We start from the raw sequence: 22793 nt of genomic DNA, 5'->3' as shown, positions 1-22793 counted from the left end.
TGAAAAAATAAGAAAAATTGAGTTGCTTTATAGTCCTAATATTTTGAATTTTTCACAGTTTTAGATTAAATATCTAAAATATATTTGGTTGATATTGTCCTTATATTGAATTTGAATATAATAATATGTAATATAACAAAATCAGGATAAATTCGTTACACTGTGTTCAATTGTCCTAATACGGAATTTATCGGGTCAATAAATTCTCGTATTAGGACAATTGCACACTGTGTAACTTATATTATCCTGATTTGGAGTAATTTCTCGCAATTTGATTGGCTGATATTGCCCTAATAAATTTCAGTACAACCTTTTATCAATTGGAATTATCTCCCTTATTTATTACGTCAATTGGAATTATCTCCCTTATTTATTACGTCAATTGGAATTATCTCTCTTATACCATTGACCTAATAAAAAAAAAAATTTGAGTTGATTTCTAAAATTTTTATTTTTTCACAGTTTTAGATTAAATATCTAAAATATACTTGGTTGACATGGTCCTAATATTGAAGTTTAAATATAATAATATGTAATATAACAAAATCAGGATAAATTCGTTACACAGTGTTCAATTGTCCTAATACGGAATTTTGGCTCAACAAAATTCTCGTATTTGCACACTGTGTAACTAATAATACCACTACAGAGAAATGATAACAAATAAACACAACAACACATATCGAAGGGGTAATATGTTTTCAACTGTAATGATTTAGTAGCGAAAGTTTCGCTCGTTCTGACTACCTGCGTCACACTTTCCCGAAAATTACATCCGATGTACACCTGATGCAAAATATCTTCAAATTCAGGTCTGATTGTACAAATATCGGGCCATTCATGAGGGCATCTTAAGACATCTTATCGTCCCGCGGGTAAAATTATCACGTTGTGATTGGTTTAACGCCGTCACGTGGTGACCCCCATATGAGACCGTAGGGGGTAGTAAATTTTATAGGGGTTCATGACGCGTTAATGGTGACGTCATCTCTTAATGTTGTTGTGTTTCATTGTTTATTTTTCAACAAAACGCATCAGAAAAGTCTAGCGTGCAATAAATTCCTTATACGGTTAACTACTGACCCCTACGGATCCATAGAGGGTGAATAAAATCCATAGGGGACTCGGCCTCCGGCCTCACCCCCTATGGATTATACTAACCCTCTATTGATCCGTAGGGGATCAGTAGCGACCCATATTACTTATAGTATCGGACCGCCTGTTGATTTTCCAGGCCTCTGCTGCAAGTTCTTAAGCGTTGACAAATCTTTGGCATGCCAAAAATTTCAAAAAGACCTTATGAAAAATTATTTTCGGATTCGTATGTCCATTCTTCTAAATCGTGTCATTTTTGTCTTTTCTTCGTGTGCACATTGGTGTCGTTGGGCATTTTTCACCACACAAAGACCATGCAAAGGAAACAAGAAGTTGCCTGATGTTTTGTGGGAATTGTATTGTAATACGATGATATCGTGATGGGACCGCGGTGTTGGAAAATGCATTCGGATTCAGGAGCTCTTGAGCGTTTAATTAACATGTGTCATAGAACGTGGACATATAAAAGGCCAGCGCATCAGAACATTTTCTTTTAAGACTGTTATGAGCTCTACAGAAGAGAAGCGAGTGTAACTCACAAAGCTTCAATTGCAATAATCACCATTTAGTGCCTGTAGAATGGCATACTACGATGATGAGACGATCAGAAAAAAGGGCATTGCTTTTTTTGATACAGATCAGATAAAATGGTGAGCAACTCTGACAGGCCCAGTAACCAATTGTTTTTGTCATGATTTTCATTTTAATTGTCTATTCCTTGATTATCTTTTAAAAAAAATACGAAAAGGCTCTTGAGATTAGTTAGAGATGATAATCAAAATTAAATGTTCAACACAATAATTGATAACGTTTAACTTCTGAATGTGAAAATTTGTTGAAAGACTAAAAATCTTACCAGTTTGTAAGTATCCAATTGCGTTGACGATAAAAGATGATTTTGATCTTTCTTTTGGCGATCTATATTTCATATTTTCTTTAATACGTTATCATTTATTATTGATAAACTTGAATGAAAATCAATACTGAAAGTTAAAATCGATCAAATAATTGCTGAAAAGATGCAATCACATCCAAACTTATCGAAGAAATCATGTTAGGTACAACAAACCCATAAGCTAATTTCATTGAAATTATATGGTAGCTAAGAATATAAAAGAGATACAACACTATGCAATTGATAGTTGGTTTCCTCAAGTCAACACGTAATTGTTGTATTTTAGCGCAACTAATAATACCCATTGATCACAATTTTAGAAAACTGTCTATATCAAATCGAATTATGCAATTCGAAAAGTAAATGTGTGTAAAGTGCGGAAACTATACAGAAACAAATCTTCTTTCTACTTCCGCAGCGCAGAAAAAAACATAAAAAAAACTGTCTTGCAGATAACATGTATATTTAAAAAAAAAAATCATTCCACGACATAGAAGTTTCATACGATTCCGAAGTTTTGATTGGCTGTGGCAATTCAAAGTTGTATTGTATATATCTACTAATAAAAATGTCTAACATTTAATCGTAATTTTATTGTTAAAGCATCAAACGGTAATTATAAGAATTGAATGTTTTGTTTCTTTTTATAAATATAGAATTTTATTAATCTAATCTATATGGTTGATAAAAAGTTTCCTGTGGTCACCACCTTTACACGCCAATATAATTGTAAATCATAAAAGTAGAAATCTTAAAATGTTAACAAAAATAAAGGGAAGTGCGACATAAATAAATTGAAGAAAATATTTAACTTTTTAATACCGATACAATAAACAACCAAGACACCACTACAAGTGAAAGATAAACAAATAAATGCTCACAGTTACGGTTGTACTCTTCATTTGTGTAGAGGCTGCTTAGTGTTACGTATAAATTCATTACCACCAACACCTTCAACATTGTGCTGCATCTGAACTGTGTCAGAATCTCATGAAATTAAACGATTAAATGCAATGCAATCGGTTGACTATTGTTTGTCCGTATGTGTTTTTTCTTGCTCGAGTGGATTGGATTTTTTTGGAAAGTTTTCTTGCTATGTTTACGGGCGCCGAATGGGGACTCTTGTGGTTTTGTACAAAATTCAATTCTGTCATAACAAAATCATTTTTGCCTTACAAAACTTTTGAATGGTTTTACACTAGTAATTTTGGGGCCCTTTATAGCTTGTTGTTCGGTTTGAGCCAAGGCTCCGTGTTGAAGGCCATACATTGACCTATAATGGTTTACTTTTTTTTAAATTGTTATTTGGATGGAGAGTTGTCTTATTGGCAATTTTGTGTCACTAAAGTCGATTTTGTATGCAAATTAGTTCACAGAATCCAAACTAAACTGATTTGCATACAAAATTGACTTTTGTCGCCCAATTTTAAAATTAGGTAATAAAAGTCAAGTCTGTGATACAAAAATGATTTTGTATGACAAAATTTAAATTTGTAGTATACTACAAATTGTAGTATACTACAAATTTTGTTAAACAGAACTCATTTTTGTTGAACAAAACTCACTTCTGTCCGTACAAAATTGAATTTCGAGTACAAAACCACAAGAGTCCCGTTCGGTGCCCCGTAATGTTCAGTATACATGGTAACTCCTTTTGAATTCACAACACTGTATTCAGTTTCTTGTACAAAATATAGATCTTACTCATCTACAACATCTATTTTACAATGCAAAAGTTAAAGGCCCAGCAAAATGTTCGTTTAAAACAATTGATCTAGAACATCACCTAGAACAGGTTTTATTCAAATTGAAATAGGAGCAATACGAGTTGCAATTGCACTAAATGCACGGGTGTCATTCGGTTTAAGAAGAGAAATGATCGTGAAAGAATATCTAACGGCGGTCAAGTATTGAGAGACGATCGTGAAAGTTCTGGTAACGGATCGTGAAAGACATTTAATCGAGAAGACATATGAAAGGTCAATACATATTCTAATTTAATTGATTACACAGACAAATTTACGACAAAGTAAAACTGTCTGTCAAAATGGTTCAACATTATGATCAGTATGTGAGAATTTTAAAGTACATAGTTTTTCTAAACAACAAAAGGCAGATTGCTTCTCGACATTTTAATGACATAAAAAATCTAAACAAACATGATTTTCTCACAAATTCGATTAGAAAAACTATTTTAATACGAATAAGGGCATTCTATTTGAATTAACCAAATGGTTCTCATTGTTAGTTTATATAAACATAATCTGAAACTTGGTAAATAAAGAACTATTTACACAAAAATTGGGTTTTCGGATCGTGAAAGATCACGTATCGCATTTTTGAAGATCGTGAAAAGGATCGTGAAACATCTGATGCTACGAAGACGTTCAAATTATTCTTCAATTATATCATAATTAATTTTTGTTATTGGTATTGAAAAAAGCTATATAGGTCAACATCCTCAATAGGTTTAAGCTTTTCAAAGTATTAATATTTTCAGAAAATGAAATGTAAAATAGTTGGATGATTGCAGGATGAAGCTTTTTATTTTCATGTGAAGTACTCACTTATCACGAGTTATAGGATACCCACATTTTGTATATTGGATCCTATAAACTACATGTTTGTCAGACAGGATTCACCTGACCCCGAATATGCCTTCTTTCGTGGATGAAGATTCATTTTTGTGGTCAATTCCGTATCGCGGATTCGTTATAAGCTTTAGGATAACTGTCTGTTGTTATGATTGTGTACATTTTCGACTTCTGCAAGGTTTCAAATAAAATCGAACTCAGTATCATGCATCATTCGGCAATGCTCGTTTTATGTTGTCTAGCCTTTTGGAATTATACCTGTATGCTATAGCGCCATGGCATTTCGTGTATGGTGTACATGTCTGTCTGCATGTTTCGTACATGACCATGATGGCGTCAATTGTATTTGATATATTGAATGATAGTAAGATGTCTATGTCTAGCTGTCGGCCAGGGTTCATATACTTTTGACCTTATGTTTCGAATTAATTGGCCAAGCATAACTTTTACATTTGTCAGTTTCTAAGGCACTGTAAGGATCGGAACACATTTATTTGGTCTACGGAATATTTGTAGAGATCTGTATGTCATGGTTCATCTGAACTTGCACTCTTTTTATGAACCACTGGCAATCATAATTCACAAAAAAGAAGATGTGGTATGATTGCCAAAGAGACAACTATCCACAAGAGACCAAAATGACACAGACATATAGGTCACTGTACGGCCTTCAACAATGAGCAAAGCCCATACCGCATAGTCAGCTATAAAAGGACCCGATATGACAATGGAAAACAATTCAAACGAGAAAACTAATGGCCTTATTTGTATAAAAAAATGAACGAAAAACAAATATGTAACACATAAACAAACGACAACCACTGAATTACAGGATCCTGACTTTGGACAGGCACATACATAAATAACGTGGCGGGGTTAGACATGTTAGCGAGATCCTAACCCTCCCCCTAACCTGAGACAGTACAACATAAGAACGAACTATAAAAATCAATTGAAAAGGCTTAACTCATCAGATGGACAAAAATACATTAAGCGCATTTGACACTTCTAGTAAAACCCTTGGTATTACAGACGTTCCAAAAATTAACTATCATAAGTAAAGCAGACGAGACATTATAGCATTTGCGCTCTGGTATTCTATAGTCTGTAGTATATAGTTAAATCAATCCACATCTGCGTTGTATATACAGAACTTAAGAAAGTACTGTTGCACAACATGTTGGTTATCGTTCAATCTCAAATTACTCATGAAAGATGCTGTTTTGCTGTAATGTTTTGTTGATGAATATCATTTTGGTTTAAACGTTGCATATCCATATTATTGGCTAAATAGTGTCGGTCTGCCTGAATTGCACTTGACCGATTCTCAGAGCTGAATCGTTCAAACTTATTTAGAGACGTTTTTAGTTGTTGTTTTTTAAACTTTCGAGGTAAAGTGTTGAATAAAAAAAAAACAGCTTTAATGTTCATCCTTATCAAAATAGTAACAGGCTTCAACCAGTTGCAGGTGTATCAAATGGTAAAAGAAATACTGATTTCTGATTACTAGTAATAAGTCTGGTCACGCATTATATTTCACGATCAAAATAATGCGTTGCCTGATCTTTCACGATCAAGTTTGATTGATATTCAACAAATTCAAGGTTCCATATACAAATTAATGCTTTTAAGAGAAGAACATACCTTAATTTTACTGTACTATCAGATACACCAAAGATTAAATTTCAAATATATCACGATAAACTGAAATATGACCATTATAGGTATAAAAAGCGTGTTATTTGTAATTAATTTCATTGACATGCATTGCGCCTTTTGTGTTTTTTCATGAAGTACTGCATATTTTCCTTATCTTGTTTCACAGTTATGTTGAGGAAGTTAAACCATTTTGACAGACAAATTTTTTTGTTCGGATTTGTTCCGCGTTTTGAAAATTAAGCGATTTTTTCAAAGATTCTGACCTAGAATTTTCATTAAATGTCTTTCACGGTCCGTTACCAGAGCTTTCACGATCGTCTCTCAATACTTGACCACCGTTAGATATTCTTTCACGATCATTTCTCTCGTTAAACCGAATGACACCCGTGAAATGGGATGAATATTGTTAGTTAAAAAAATGTATTATTTATAAAACAAACAGAGCATTACCATAAAATAATAATAATAAAAAACTAACTGGTAAACAGGAGTGCAAGACACGCTTATCTTCAAATGATTATTGGAAGACTTAATATGATGCTTTAATACATAATATTCAAATTTGATAAATCGGGAACAGCTAATTTGAAAATCATTTTGATCAAAATGGACCTTATTCTAATTAGCTGTTAGGGCGTTAAAATCATGTGGTTTGATAAAAATAAAACTTGAAATGCCATCAGACATATATAACTTCTAATGTTTTGACGATTTAGGTCCAATAACATGATCCTCTTGCATTACATATTGTTTTCAAAGAATGGCTCCCTACAGGCGCACACAGTTATAAACATTTGCATTTCAATTTCAATCCAATTTAATAAATAAAAATAACGATATAACTGCTCTTTCATAGCTGTTCATATAGTACCTCCTAGACTGCGCTCTCTACAGTAATACTGACTGTGTGTACTGATTGTCTCTTAGTCGTCTTGAACATTCCTCGACATTTTAAAAAAGACGATTTTAAACATTGTTTAAAGTTCTCATTCATAAAGCCATAAACAATAGGGTTCAAAACGCAATTTAGATAACCAAGAATGTGAACGATAGTTTGAGCAGATCTAAAAGACTTATCGATATCATTCTCTAAATGGTGCAGTTGTATTGAAAAAAACGGAAGCCAGCATAATCCGAACAGAACAACCACTGTTATGAGCATTCGGATTATTTTTCTCTTCTGTCGTCGTGTTTTCATAAGATACTGTGGAGATCCTAAAGAGTCGCCTATAGGTTTTCGTATCCAAAGCTGATACGCTATTCTACCATAAGCACAAAACATAACTACCATTGGAACTGTGTAAAAAACTAAAAACATAAATAGTGTGTGCACAACATCATACACATGTTCCGAATAGTATTCTGCGCAGACATAAGCTAATTTGATGTGCACAAATTCTACTTTTAGTCGTATTTCTAGTCTTTGTATCATTAACATTGGTATGGAAACAGTCAATGCAAATATCCAAATTATGGCAATGAGGACCCCAGCTCTCTGTGGTGTCCTTATATAGCGTGCCTTTAAAGGATGGCAAATAGCATAGTACCTAAAAAATGAATAAAAAACAATTAGTTTGGCTTTCCATTATTCTATGGATGTAGTAAAACATAATTTGTCAATGACATGTTAATTTCATAACTGGCATACTGAATTCGATACTTGCGAAAATAAAACATTATCTCAAAGCATTGGAGTTTAAACCAATCTAATAAAAAACAAAGAAACATATCTCTCTTTACATACACGGAGAGTTTTCTATATTGATAAATCAATTCAATTCTCATCAGAAACGATTTATTTATACATTGGTCGGATTTGAAGAAAGGACAGCCCAGAAAATAGAAAAGTGAACCATCAATATATCTGAAAAGTTAGAGTGTATTGGGTAGTACTAGAAAAGAATAGTTATGCACCTGGTAATCTACGGGTTCATCTGACATACTGTTACTATGGATATAAACAATGCAAAAAATATTGTTTAGAAGGACATGTCAATGTAACGTCTTCAATAATTTCGGTCATTTCAGAGTATTTATAAACCTTACAATTGATTTTTTTTTATTGTGCTATAAGCCCATGGTTTGGAGAATGATAAAATTTCTGCTCTAGAAATCAGAAGACAGTTTGCCAAATATTTATATATTCAAATTTTCTTAGTATACGATCGTATTTTTCTATTTTGTGTTCTGACTATTTTGTTTTTTAAATATATGTTTTGTTTTATCCTTAATTTGTCCATGGAAGTAATATTAGATATTACTTTCATGGTATAACTTACTCGAATAGAATCCTGGTTTGAAGGATCGGATCTACATATTTGTATCTAACCAACTTACCAACTCATAAACATATCGATAATAAAAATTGCTTAATTGTTTCCCATTTTCATTTTCAGAATCTTTTATCAGCAAAATTGAGTTCTGGATAAGAGACAAGAAGTATATTAACGTTAATTCTGTTTACCAACCAACTTTATACAGCGGAAATTAGCTCTGCTATTTAAACAAATCCAGACAATGCGATAATGAAAGACAAACAGACTATAGATACAGTACATATTTAACATGTTCCACCTGTAAAATAACTTTAATTGTTTCAAACTTTGTGACTTGACATAACATGGACGTGTAATCATTTTTCCAACTAAAGTTTGCAAGTAAAAATAGAGCAACAAAAATACTGAACTCCAGGGGAAATTCAAAACGGGAAGTCCTTTATAAAAAGGCAAAATCAAAAGATCAAACACATCTTACGAGTGGAAAACAACAATCATATTCCTCACTTAGTACAGACATTCCTTATGTAATATAGGGTGGATTTAACCTGGTTTGATAGGTAACTAAACCTCTCACTAAACCATTCATAGAAATAAATGTTCAAGTGGCAATTTTACCATTTTCATACATTTGTGATTACAAAAAGCAAAAAAATAAATCTTAATAATAGATAGATGAGATAACCAATTCTGCTTTTAAACATAATCATTATACAAATACGCAATGCAATGTATTTTTTATCATTTGATTTTGTCATTTGATTAGGGACTTTCTGTTTTGAATTTTCCTCAGAGTACTCTGTGATCAAAATATTTGAAAGTCTAAATTCTTATACAAATGATGAATAGCTGATAAAACCAATAACAGAACAAAAAGTGAAAGCCTTACTAGGAAAAAAATCGCAGCAATGCATGAGGGAGATACCTTCCTTCATTTACGATGATTCCAAAATTCATTAATTAGTATATAACAAGATCTGTATTTTAATCCCAGAAGGCGAGGTACTGGCTACTGGGAGGGTGATACCGCCGAAAACTTACGGTCCACAAGCATAGTTATCGACCCGGTAGGTAGTAATAACATTAACAGGACCAATTTTACTGCTCCAGATGCGTATTTCGACAATCAATGTCTCGTCCGTGATGCCCCTGACCAACATATTTTGAGTCCACAACCTAATACAAAAGTTGAAAACTCATAAAAAACAGGACTAAAAGTAGTGCCAAAACCGGTAAGTAATCAGTTTAACAAGACGAAGATACATCTACAAATAGTAAGTTGAACGCATTTATTTCACAATTAACTTAAACATATTAGACAATTAAGAGGCTTCACTTTAAATTATACTTTTAACATATTGTTGAGATTATAAATCAGGCTCACTAACACACAGGAGAAGCCTTTAGCTTTCTTTTTACGAACAAGCTTACCTAAGTACTGAAGGAACCTTATAACTTTTCTAATTTTAAAGGATAATCTTACCTTTCTATTGATACTATCATTAGAGTGGTGATACTAGCGACAACGCTAACATTTTGTAAGTAACTAGCACCTTTACACAACGTTTCTCCCATTGTCCATTCATTTTTAACATAATACACAAGCTGTATAGGAATATTCCAAGAAGCAATGAGTGTGTCACTACCAGCAAGGGAAACTAAAAGTACGTTAGTCACGGATCTCATGGATTTATTTAACAGGATCACTGCAACGACTAGTACATTTCCTATGATGCCACCTATAATGATAAGACTGTATGTAATTATCAAGGCAGTTTTCCAGTTTTGCTCCAAATCGCCAGGCAGGATATCGTCAGGATCTGTTTTATTCCTTAGCCATTCCCATAGATCTTCCTCACTTGGTGTGTAGTTACTCATTGTTTCCGTGAAATCCACAAGACTCAAGTTCCAAATTCTACATAGCTGTATTTAAGATGATGATATATATTCATTGCCAAAGTAATTGCACTTGATATTTATTTACTTGATCCTTGATTTCATTAAAGAAACCATACTGACTTTGTACCAGAAAAGATAAATAGTTTTATTATGTTAATCAAGATATTAATTACTCTATCAATTCAAATATCTTCAGTTTTATAGTTGTTTCAGTTCCATATGCAAAAAGCAACCTCAAATAAAATCCAGATCAAACTAATATGCTATTATTGTTTATGAAATATCTATAAATTCATCTGATAAAAAATGTCTGCTCCCATTAAACAATAATTCAATCTTTTATTATCTGATCTGATGTCTGCGAAACAATTTTTATTTTTGGTATTTTATAATATATCTGCACGTATGAACTCTTCATAAACATGTGATAATTAGCTTTCTTGAATTAATGACGTCATACGATTTTGTACGTTTGCTATTTGTACAGCGAGCAAATGGAAAGTTTGTCCGATATATCACTGCTCTAGACAGCAACAAATTGTAAAACCAAACAGACTTTCCCTTTGAAATGTTTTTTCTGTTTTACAAATGGTATTTGTGTAATTTGTCTCCATGCCCCGTAATACTTTCAGTTTAATTCTACCAAATAGTCGATATGTCTATGAAAATATCATGGATGCATACCACGTTTAATGCAATGTTAGGGTTTAGCAAAATCTTAACCATTATGCTGTAATCATCAATCAGTTCAATTCAATATAATGCTGAATACCGGATATCACACTGGTTATGAGTAGGGTTTGTTCAGCTCAATGTTTGGTTTTATTTGTTGTACTTTGTAAACAGTTGTTTGCTTATGAACGTATTTATTTTAGTGCAATGGTATTGTCAGTTTGTTTACGACTAATGAGTTTAAATCTTTGCATGGTATCTTTCGCCACAATAAGCAAAACCCATACCATCCAGTCTATAATGGCCCCGGATGACTAAATGTTTAAAAGGAAAAAGGAAACAATTTTTGCTTTTAAAAAATAACGAGGACAATCATCGTTGACATCATGTTTGGTTTTGATATATGCATTGTAAACAGGGAAAATATGTTACTTCAAATGTTAACGAACGAGGTGAACGAACTCGCCAAGGTTTTTTTTAACCGTTTGTCGAAGTCTCGCATTTGTTGGTTGCATTCCAACTTAATTATTGTTGTTTTTTTTAATTTAGATTTGTAAAGTGTTTTTTTTGTCTGATTTTTTTTTCAAAGTTTATTAGGGATAAGTAATTAATCATCAATAATTCGTCACAAGTTTTCTACTTAAACAAACCTTTGGCAATAGCATTGTTACTGCATAGAATCATCGTTCTTCCAAACTTTGTCGAATAGAATGAATTCTAAGACAATTATGCCTTCATGTTAATCAACCAGCTTCCGTCCGCTATGCTTCTATTCAGAGCTAGAAGGTATTATGTATTATGATAAAATCGAAATTAGGAGAACGCAAAGGATCTTATATGTTTTTGACGGAACATTATATATACATGCTAGATGAGCCTTAACCTTTGCTGATTGATATTGCTAATAGTGTTTTTGAAGTTAAGTAGTCGAGGAAAGAGTTTAAACACCTGTTTACAAAACTGGTATACATGAGGAGAAGTTATATCCCGGGAACTACCGAGGAATAAAAGTTGTAAAGGTTATTATAAAAGGCATCAGGAAATAACACGTAGAACCAAATCTTTGATATTCAAGGGAAAAATAAATGAGCAACATATTGTCTGATGAGTGGATAACGACACGATGAAAATTATAGTACTATATAAAAGATTTTAGTAATACAATTCTACAAACTATAGAGAGATAGTTATATTGACCACCTGTTTTGTCTGCTTGTACGTCTAGTTTATTCGAAGGAGTTGGTGTTTTAAGGTAGCACAATACAAAGATTTTTTCACTCCCAATCACACAACTTTAAACTGATGTAATTCATTTCATCCTTCTTTATATTTCATATTAAAATGAGGTATCAAAAGAAAGAAGAGAGATTAATCTTTCAAACTGTGATAATTTCATTATGACATAATTATTACATAATTAATTATTATGTAATTAGTTGCTATATTGTGATGTCCACACTCGAATGAATTTAGCTTCTTTGTTCTTCATAGCATCCCAAAACATTTTATAGATTCTTGTACAACACCGCTTGACCTCCAAAAACTGTGTCTCAGATTTCCAAAAACATCAATAGAACAAATTTTATACCCAATTGAATTTAGTGGTCTCTTATGAATTGATGCTGCAAACTTCATTGAAGATTTATGAGAGAATGAAATGCAATAGGAAAAATCTGAGACACAGTTTTGGAGGTTAAACTGTGTTGTGCAAGAATCTATAAAATATTTTGGGATGCAAGGAATAACAAAGAAGCTAAATTCATTCAAGTATGGACATTACAATATGACAACGTATTACATAACAATTAATTATGTAATAATTATGTCATAATGAAATTATTACAATTTGAAAGATTAACCCTTCTTCTTTCTTTTTGGTACCTCATTTATAAAATTTAATGAAATAAAAAGGTATCTTTTTGGGGATGAAAAATCTTTGTATTGTGCTACCTTAAGTCATAGGTTTAGTCCACTTATGATTGATGGGGGTTTACTTTACGCCACCTCAGCACTGAATGGGTATATCGCTACAAGATCTGCATTGGTTGTATTGTGTTGAATCATTGAAACAATTACGGACCAGTTGAAGGCATTTGATTACATAAGATGGCAATGCAACAACTATTTTGGAAACCTTAGAAAACCTAAGTTATTTCCCTTTGCACAGGATTTATACTTTAAGATGTGAGTAGCGCGTGTATACTGTTGTGTTTTAAAGAAAGAATGCATGGTGCTGTAGTGAACAACAGCAAGGGGGTAAGTGCTTAACAAGACCAGCTGTTCGTCAAAGGATCGGTGCGTTACAGAACAAGCTGCATATTTAGTATCAAAACATCTTTGTAATTAATGAAGATTCGGAATAGATCCTTCTCAAATCATGTTCATAGTTTAAATATTTAAATTAAAACAGAATCATTATGAAATTTCCAAAATGGGGGATGCGCACGTAAAACTAGTTTCAACCAACAAATGTTTGTGCTTGTACCAAGTCAGGCTATATTGACCATCTGTTTTGTCTGCTTTATTTGGAGGAGTTTGGTGTTTTTGTCATTGGTTTGTCCATTTTTCGGTTATGTCATTTTTACCTGCGTCGCTAACGGTGAATGTTAGTCTTGTATCCTCTTCACTCTGTCTGTCCGAATTACATATAATAATAAAAATCTAATAATTTGTCCAGCTTGGGGTATTTCCATCTTTTGTTTGTTCAAATATTTTATTGTGACAGCTTTATCTCATGTTTAGCTTTTACACCAACAGTATTTTAACATATGCTTTATAGCTACATCAGCTTTACGAGTAGCCTTTATGTCAACGGATTAATACATATGCCTAGCTACATTACATTTGACAATCTTAATCAACATGCTTTTAACACTATTTCAGATAAATAAGCCTTTTTATGCTTTTATATCAACAGTATCCTTACATATGCTTTGCTGTTTGTGTTTAATAAATTTACCGTTTTACATATGCTGCTTTTATTTGTAGCTATTCTGTGATTTTTTGCAATCAGCATTTTTTAAATTTTTTAATGTATTGTTACATTTGTTTTATTGTCTTTCCTATAACATCTAGCTTAGTGATGTGGCTGATAATTACCATCTCTTTATAATAGCATTACACATATGTGTAATCAAACTCTCATGCATAAAAAGGATGTTGGGTATACGCCTACGAGACAGAAATCCAACTATACATAGGCGGCAATATACAGTCTCCAACAATGGACATATGTCTATCTTAAAATAGAATGAAGCTCTTAATCGTCACCAGAAAAAAAAACATATCAATTAGTTTGAATGGAGGTTCTTGACAAAAAAAGACGCATTTATCATTTTAATGTTTAATATAAAAAAAAATCTAATACAAGCAGATACATTGCTGATATAGTAAATAAAAAAACAACAATATTGCGGAAGACTAACTGAACATTTTAAATATACAATCAATATTTGTGGCTCTCTGTTCCACCATGTCCATACCCTAAAAAAGAGAAACGATTATGAGCATGCACTTGTAAGTATGAAAATGCTAATGTGAAGCCTGCTTCCGAGTCAATATGATTTCAAACTATGTAAAGTATAATTGTCAAAGTGGTAGATAATTTTTTCATTCGATAATTATATAAAGGTAGGCCTATATTCTATTTATTCAAATGCTTTTTTCATTTCAGACTTGAAACAAATGACAAATGTATTATAAACAAACAACATGGATAAAACTTCAAGACTAAAATGGATCATTGTTCAATCGATTTAACTTTTTTCTCCAAGCTGATGCAATATCCGATTAATCTTGCTAAGGGTACGACGATGTGCTTGGTATTTTTTAAATTGTCCATTTTTGTCTTTAATTGTTTTAAATCAGTATGGAATATTCATTTTAAGCAATTCACTTTTAAATGAGACATTTCTTTTTGTTTCTTCTAATTGCTTGTAATATGCAACAGTATAAAACGGTTAGACCGGTAATGAAGGTAAAAAGATTGCTTAAAAGCAAAATACTACATACAATTTTTTAGAACACCATTTAGAAAAAAAAAAACCGTATTTATAGTTAAAGTAGCCTCTTTTTTTACATGTAATTGTCTTTATGACGTTCTGCAATATGATAAGCTCAAGAAACTTACCACCGGGTCCAAACATGGCAGCGTAGCAAGGTTTATGACAATATGGCTTTCCTTCATGCTGAAAAAGTCAAATGTTTTTAAAATAATCATACTTTGGAAACATGTACGTATTTTATAGAATTAATTGCATAACAGTGTGGTCGACAGTAAAACGTTTGTAGGTTGTAACTTGTTTGTCAACGGCTATGATTTTATGCTCACCCAGTCTGTCAGAGGCCTTCCAGTGGGGATTGAAATATTCACTTGTTACACATTCCGATACATAAAATGAAACTTTCCTTTTACAAAGCTTGAAAGGAATTTGTTTTAAATATTTATTATAATCATCACAAACAACCGTGTCATTTATAAGAATAATAATGTTCAGAGATGATATTATTTAATAATAATAAAAAAAAATAGGTTTATCCATTGTAAAAAAAACTATTAAGTTGATGGGGTTAATTCACAAAATATCTCATTGATTAAGAGCACAACTACTTCTACGGTGTGATCATTTAAGAATGGCCTACTATTTATTCAATGCGTATACATGTGGGTTTTGTTTGTGAAGAGTTCTGGATAATTAAAAAAATCATTTGATTTCTTTGTTTAATACCATAAAACGATTCATTCTTTCAGATATTTGTCACATATTTGTCACTTTGCCTTATCTTCAAGTCCAACACAATTTCTCACGTTTCTTACAAAACTTATATTCTTGTGATGTATTCTTTTGTTGAAAAAAAATGTATAGATATAGATAGATATAGGAAGATGTGGTATGAGTGCCAATGAGACAACTCTCCTCCCAAGTAATAATTCATAAAAGTAAACCATTATAGGTCAAGGTACGACCTGCAACACGGAGCCTTGGCTCACACCGAACAGCAAGTTATAGAGGACCCCAAAACTACTAGTGTAAAACCATTCAAACGGGAAAACCAACGAGAAACGAAAAACACATATGAACTACATAAACAGACGACATCATGCATTGTAACTTTTAAAGCCAATTAAGTAAAAAAAAAATCTGAAAGAACGTGCGATATCATATTAGGAAAATTGATGGTCAAACCATAAAAAAAAATCAAGTAAAGAATTTTAAGTATTCAACCTTTATAGCTTGCTGTTCGGTGTGAGCCAAGACTCCGTGTTGAAGGCCATTTTTATTTATTTTCAAATTACAAAGGTTATTCCTGATTAGTATTTTTAATTATTTTATTTAGGCGTTTAGAACCTTTGGTGACCTCACAGTTTGAATTTCTATGATAAGTACGTCGTGAGCAGTGGGCATTACAGACGAACGTTCACCTAATTTTCCCCAGTCAATGAATGGCCATAGCTACACTGTTATGAATTTCATTCTAAAATGAAAATAACAGTATTGCGTAATCTATCTATGTCGATACAGAACCATTACATTGATATAAGGGGTTTACTTTACGCCACCTCAGCTCTGAATGGCTATATCGCTACAAGATCTGCTTTGGTTGTATTGTGTTGAATCATTCAAACCAACGGACCAACTGAAGGCATGATTACAACATGGCAATACAACAACGATTTTTGAAACCCTAGAAAACCTTAGGTTATTTCCCTTTGCACAGGGTTTAAACATTAAAGTTGGAATAGTTGAATGCATGTAGCTTCAACAAGACAAGCTGTTGGGCAAAAGATTGTTGTGTAATAGAACAAGCTGCATGTTAACTATCAAAACTTCTAAATTAATGAAAATTTGGAACATATCCTTCTCAAATCTTGTTTACAGTTTTAGATAAAATTATAAACTGCATCTGTTAATTTACATATTCCAGAAGTAATCTTATATTAATTGTGTTGCTACAAAGTATTAAATGTAGTTTAGTCATTTAAAATTCACATGGACAAGGAAGAGTTTCAAATTGAAAGTAATTGTTTGTTCATCAAAACAGATTGTAATCTACATTGTAATGGATCACTTTATGGCCTACGTAACAAAAATTTACAAAAAAACAAGACAATGAACAACTAAAGACTTATAAATATTCAAGTTCAAAAAGATATCACATTTTGATTTTCATTGTGTATACTCATCTTGACATGATAAGTAAGGGAAACTACGCCTTAGTCGGCTTGTTTATTTGTTCCTGAAGATATCGAATCAGCTTTCTTACAGTTTGATAGCAATCAGTTTAATTGTTTGTTTTAAAAGAGGGACTAAAGATACCAGAGGGACAGTCAAACTCATAGAAAATAAACTGACAACGCCATGGCTAAAAATAAAAAGACAAGCAGACAAATAATAGTACAGAAGGCACAACCTGTTCACATGTATATAGCAAACTCAATACATACTTATAAAATGGAAGGAAAATATGAAAAAATAAATAAAAATAGAAAGCCAAAGGCTTTATTTAACCCTTTCCCCTCATTGAAAATCACCTAGCAAACATTTGATTAAAATTGTAATCTTAGCAATATATTGTATACTATGGCAATATTCTATATCTTCCTCACGTATACAACCAGTGAGGTAGGTCAGACCGGTGCGGATCCAAGATTTGAGGTTAGGGGCGAACCTATCCTCCTCTTTTACCATTTTATAAGGCTAGTGGTTAATTTATTTGACGACCTAAAATTGGTAGTTATGAGTGTGTGTGTGTGTGTGTGTGTGTGCTCCAGTTTGATCCGTTTGTTTTTACCAATCCAACTTTCTTTCTTTCTAGAGTTGTATTGGGAGTCATATACTTTACTCATTATGTACATATATCATTGAAGTTGGAGATGATTATTTTTAATAATAATATTTAGAATACACACCTCTGCATGACTTCCAGATGCCAATGTCTTTTTACATTTTTCACATCTCAAACATGGACGGTGCCACTCTTTTCCTAATGAGGTCACTTTCTCAGCTGCAATAAGATATATTTGAACTATTATTTTAATACTAGCTGCTGAAATGTATGGGAACATTTTTTTTAACTGGTTCTTGTGTGTTTTCCATTCAATTTTTATACACCAGTCAACGACCAAATGCAAAGGACGATTCTCCTTTTGTCGCGAGTGGTTACGACATTTCTCTACTCTGGATTAAATTTAAGATTTTAACATGCGAGCTTTGATAGTTATGTTTAAATTTACATAATAAAAAAAACGGTTTTAGAAAACAAAAATGAAAGTTACAGGGTGGCAATGGTATAATTTGATTCTTTGATATATTTCTCCAGTTAAAGGTTTAACAAAGTGCTCCTCAGGGCGCAGCTTTATACGACCGCAAATGTCAAACCCTGAACAATTGGGAAAGTATTGATACAGCTCTGAATTTGGATTGTGATCAAATTTTTGACATAATATGAGTTTCTGACACAAAACAAATCTCAAGATCTTCCAAATCTATTGCGCAATATTGTGCAATTAAAGATTTTTTCTTCAAACTTTTCAAATATTTGGAATTTGAGAAATTTGAAGAAAAAAAATGAAAACTACTATCATCCCCCTTTTTTTGCAATAAGTCCAAAACCTGACATTCCTTTATACATTATTTACTAGAGGTGTAAGGGAGGTATATCTGAACATACCCAACATTGTATGTTAAATGTTTTTGAATTACCTCCCTTAAACTGCTTTTAAATTGTCTTAATTGTCCATTGACCAGAAAAACCTATTTTCCCCCCTTTTTTGCCCCTAATTCCAAAACATTTTTAGCCATAACACCCCCGCCCCCAAAAACTCAATACTTACCATCCCTTCATGGTATGGAAACTTATGGAATAATTTCAGAGAGATTCAAACACTTAAGGATGTACTTAGGTGAGGTTTTGAAATTTGTGTTAAATGTTCGGACTCCTTGGTGTTTTTCCATACAATACAATGTAAAATATTTTGCCCCATAACACCCATTTATTTTTTCATATAAGACTTAATAGCTCATGAAAGGTCATTTACCAATATTTAAGAAGATTCTTAATTTTCTTTTGTTTTGAGACCTAATAATACCAATGCAAATATAAGGTAAAAGTCCGAGTCAGCCTTTTCCCGCCATATTTTAAATCTCAAATATTCCGAAAAGGAGGTCCATGACCTATCAATATTTTTAGCTTATTTTTTATCCTTAATTGATGCTCTATCAGCTTATATTATCAATTTTAACTTCTTAATTTATTAATTTTCACCTAACCTCACCTAAGTACATCCTTAAACACAAGTTATTGTTTGAAAACTGCAAAAAAGCTCATTTTGGGCGCCTTTTTGGCCCCTAATTACCTAATATTGGAACCGTAACCCCCAAAATCAATCCAAATCTTCATTTAGTGGTATTGCACCTTCTGGTAAAAATTTATTGAGATCCATTCACGAAAACTAAAGTTATTGTTCGGAAACAAAACGAGTCTTCTGACGACGACATAATAGCATTTTACGACGCAAAAAATTGTTTGCGGTCGTATAAAAACCCGTAACCGGATAATATAACAATGGTGCGATGTTGTCAATTATATATTACCAATATATATTATAATATAATGAGACCAGTAACTGTAATAGATATCATTATTAAAAATGCAACAGACTTTACATCTGTATTTTTAATATCTGGCGATGCGGATCAGGTCCACATATATCAACATGATGTTCATCGAGGATTTACGATTTATATTAAGAATGTTAAAGTCGATTTCCCAATTTCAAAAGACAGACAGCTCTCATATCTGTTCCTTGTCAAACAAACATAAACAAATCCAAGTCCTCGTGTTCGCTATCTATTTATATCTATATTTATGTTAATATTGTGTTATATGACCGTCTGCAGTCTTCGGTGGTCACTTCGATGGATAATTAGATGGAGTTCAGACTACAATACACGGCGAAATGCTATTACATATTTTACAGAGAACATGCATCATAAATTATTTATTTTAGACTTTTCATTATTTGGATATACGTATAAGTAAGTTAAAATTCAAATATAAAATTTGAGTCAAATTGGTGAAAATGAATTTGACAGCTAAGCCCCACGCCTTTTAAGAGAATGAAAGACAAATTATTGCTCCCTCGCATCAGCCTCGTTTGTTGTGTCGTATATGCTGTAGGAAACCCTATTCAGTTTTAAAACCGTTACTGAACATAGATAGAATTTATTGGTCTTATACATAGAGTTATCTGTTTCGCGTTCCCAGGTATTTTACACCTGAATTCTCATTACAGGTAAAACTATTATATGCGACGAAAGTTAACGTTTTATAAAAGTATCGATCTTATATAACATATAATGGATTAAATATTTGTAATAAATGTACATCTGTGTGTTTGGGGAGAAAATGGGGATGATTATATTTTTGCTTGAAAATTTGAAAAATAATAAAATCATTCCTTTTAAGGAAGTCGAAGAAGAAGATTAATACAGGTTATTCACTCTTAATGTATCCCTTTTCGAAATATTTCAACACATTTTTGTTATTTTTTGTTCAATGGTGCATTCAATTTTCACACAAATATGTAACTAAAATCGTCTTCCTCGTATTTTCAAAGGACCATACTGCTTATGGATCGTTTTACCTCCCCACTGACTTACGCCACGCAACAGATCTTATGAATAAACATGATTAAAGTTTATGATATATAAACTTATCTACCTGAACTTTAATGAATGTTACGCATTTTTATTGACGTAGCCAGGGAGATACTACAAATACATTGTAAAGTAAATATGGGTGGGGGCAGTTGCTATTTATAAGATTTATCTTGTTCATGAATATTTGGTCATACTTAACATGAGGTACATTATAAACATTTAAAATGTAGAGCATTCTTTTAAATCGTTGACACCCTCAATCCGATGAAAGGCTTTACCGATATCTAAAAAAAAATATTTATACACAAGGTTTGGTCATTGACATCTTTAATCCATTTGAATTAATCAGGGACGTACGTTTGTCTGGGAGGGTTGTTTAAAGGGACAGTCGTCTAGTCGGAATTGGGACGACTCAGTCGAATTTCCTCGAGTAAGGAAAATATCAACTTAAAATATCTTGGTTTAACCCAACACCGATGTATCTTTAATGTTATAACAAGAGGCACGACCAATGAAAACTATTTCTTCAATGCGACAAATTGCCTTAACTATAGGGATTGGTTGATGTCGGCAGAATACTTCCTGCATTCTGCCGTATTCAAGATTGAACCACCTGTCGTTCGCAATGGACAAACAATGATGTATAGACGATGCTGTAAAGTTTACAATGAAATATCGTGCTGTGTAAAACGATATTATCCTATACGTGGCCCCTTTACCTGATAACATTGATGCTTGATAACTGACAGCATCTAAATAATGGTCTTTAATTTTAAAAAGAACTATAAATTGGGATCAATTATAAATGTTATCGCGATTTATTATTATGTTTTCGCTATTAACATATTTTCACTCAAAGCTTTTTAAAGTATACTGAAAAAAAGTAAACACACATTATAATTGTATTTAATTGCTCAGTAATATCACTGCGGCATATGTATCGGCAATTCGCCATTAAATATCAAAATCGCTACAAAATTTAATTTTAAAAATTACCAAGAGTCTAAATTTTTAGTATGCTAACATCTTTGTAAATGTAAATTAGTTGTAATTCAAAAATACACTTATATTCGTAGACCTTTATTATTTCCTTTTTTAAAATTCTCATATGAAAGCCACTGTCACTCAATTATAATTATACAAGTTCAGTGTCTATTTATAATCACAGAGCGATTTGAAAGTAATACTTGTACTATAAATTCACATTCAGTATTTATAAATATATATATAATTGCAAAAATCAGCATGCAGTTACTTTTATACTATTAATGCGATATTATACAATAGATGGTCATATCTATACCATTAGTCATTCTAACATTATTGTTGCATTTAGGCTGTTTATGACTAACATGTAGCAAATCGCGTATAGGAAAAGTTAAAAATACATCATGGCTAAGATACAGTTGTTCATTAGTTTTCATTAATACATATAATCCTCACCGAAATAGACTTCTTTTCCACAGTTAGGACACTTTCCCATGTTTAAAATATTTTCTATAACCTACTGATGACTTCTTCAAACGGCCTTCTTCCGTTTATGGATGATGTTTACATATATTATTTTGCACACATTATTTTGCACACGGCCCTACAAGGACACCGCCCGATTTATCATGCCATATCGACTTTTAGTTATTAGTCTTAAATCATCTACATATTATTGTGTGATAAGTGTGGGAGTTAAAAAGATTATAACATTATCTAATTATACATTTGCGATTTAACTTTTATTTTAAATAATCAGAATGTGAAGTAATCTCAAAGTAATTTACTCTAACTATAAAAAAGGGTAACGAGAAAATAACTGATCTTCATTACAGACCTGTTATCAGCAATTTTAACATAACCGTTCGCTCAAAAATAGCAAAACTTTTGTGTCTAATTGCAGGATAAACATGCATAATTATGATTCACCACCAAACCTCCACATCCGATCCGGAACAAACCACATCCCTGAACAAGGAAACTAAGGGCGGGAATTATTGGCAATGTTGAGGATTGATTGTATGTAAAGTAGCATTCTGTTGATAAAAAATAA

The 22793-nt window shown here is 32.2% G+C and overlaps 2 protein-coding genes across 2 annotated transcripts; both read right to left on the bottom strand.

The window, feature by feature from the left end:
- Positions 1-6771: 6771 nt before the first annotated feature.
- On the bottom strand, positions 6772-10742 carry LOC143045762 (QRFP-like peptide receptor). Its single transcript, XM_076218487.1, has 2 exons — positions 10003-10742; positions 6772-7790 (listed from the first exon to the last, which is right to left on the bottom strand). The coding sequence occupies exons 1-2, from the start codon at positions 10395-10397 to the stop codon at positions 7118-7120; spliced, it is 1068 nt and encodes a 355-aa protein (XP_076074602.1). The 5' UTR covers positions 10398-10742; the 3' UTR covers positions 6772-7117.
- A 3675-nt stretch (positions 10743-14417) lies between these two features.
- On the bottom strand, positions 14418-22353 carry LOC143045763 (cysteine-rich protein 1-like). The gene is made up of 4 exons (XM_076218488.1): positions 22196-22353; positions 18001-18095; positions 15220-15277; positions 14418-14573 (listed from the first exon to the last, which is right to left on the bottom strand). Exons 1-4 carry the CDS (start codon positions 22233-22235, stop codon positions 14536-14538), a joined length of 231 nt encoding a protein of 76 aa, XP_076074603.1. The 5' UTR covers positions 22236-22353; the 3' UTR covers positions 14418-14535.
- Between the last annotated feature and the right edge of the window lie 440 nt (positions 22354-22793).

This window comes from Mytilus galloprovincialis, chromosome 9 (genome assembly GCF_965363235.1).
Source record: "Mytilus galloprovincialis chromosome 9, xbMytGall1.hap1.1, whole genome shotgun sequence".
In the NCBI taxonomy this organism is placed as follows: Eukaryota; Metazoa; Mollusca; class Bivalvia; order Mytilida; family Mytilidae; genus Mytilus; species Mytilus galloprovincialis.
This window is presented reverse-complemented; position numbering and strand designations above follow the sequence as displayed.

Coding starts and splice junctions, on each gene's coding strand:
- LOC143045762 (XM_076218487.1), bottom strand. CDS start 10,397: ATGAGTAACTACACACCAAGTGAGGAAGATCTATGGGAATGGCTAAGG. Junction 7,791..10,002: donor ATGATAGTATCAATAGAAAG/GTAAGATTATCC, acceptor TTCATTTTTTAG/GTACTATGCTATTTGCCATC.
- LOC143045763 (XM_076218488.1), bottom strand. CDS start 22,235: ATGGGAAAGTGTCCTAACTGTGGAAAAGAAGTCTATTTCG. Junction 18,096..22,195: donor TGGAAAAGAAGTCTATTTCG/GTGAGGATTATA, acceptor ATCTTATTGCAG/CTGAGAAAGTGACCTCATTA. Junction 15,278..18,000: donor CATCTGGAAGTCATGCAGAG/GTGTGTATTCTA, acceptor TGACTTTTTCAG/CATGAAGGAAAGCCATATTG.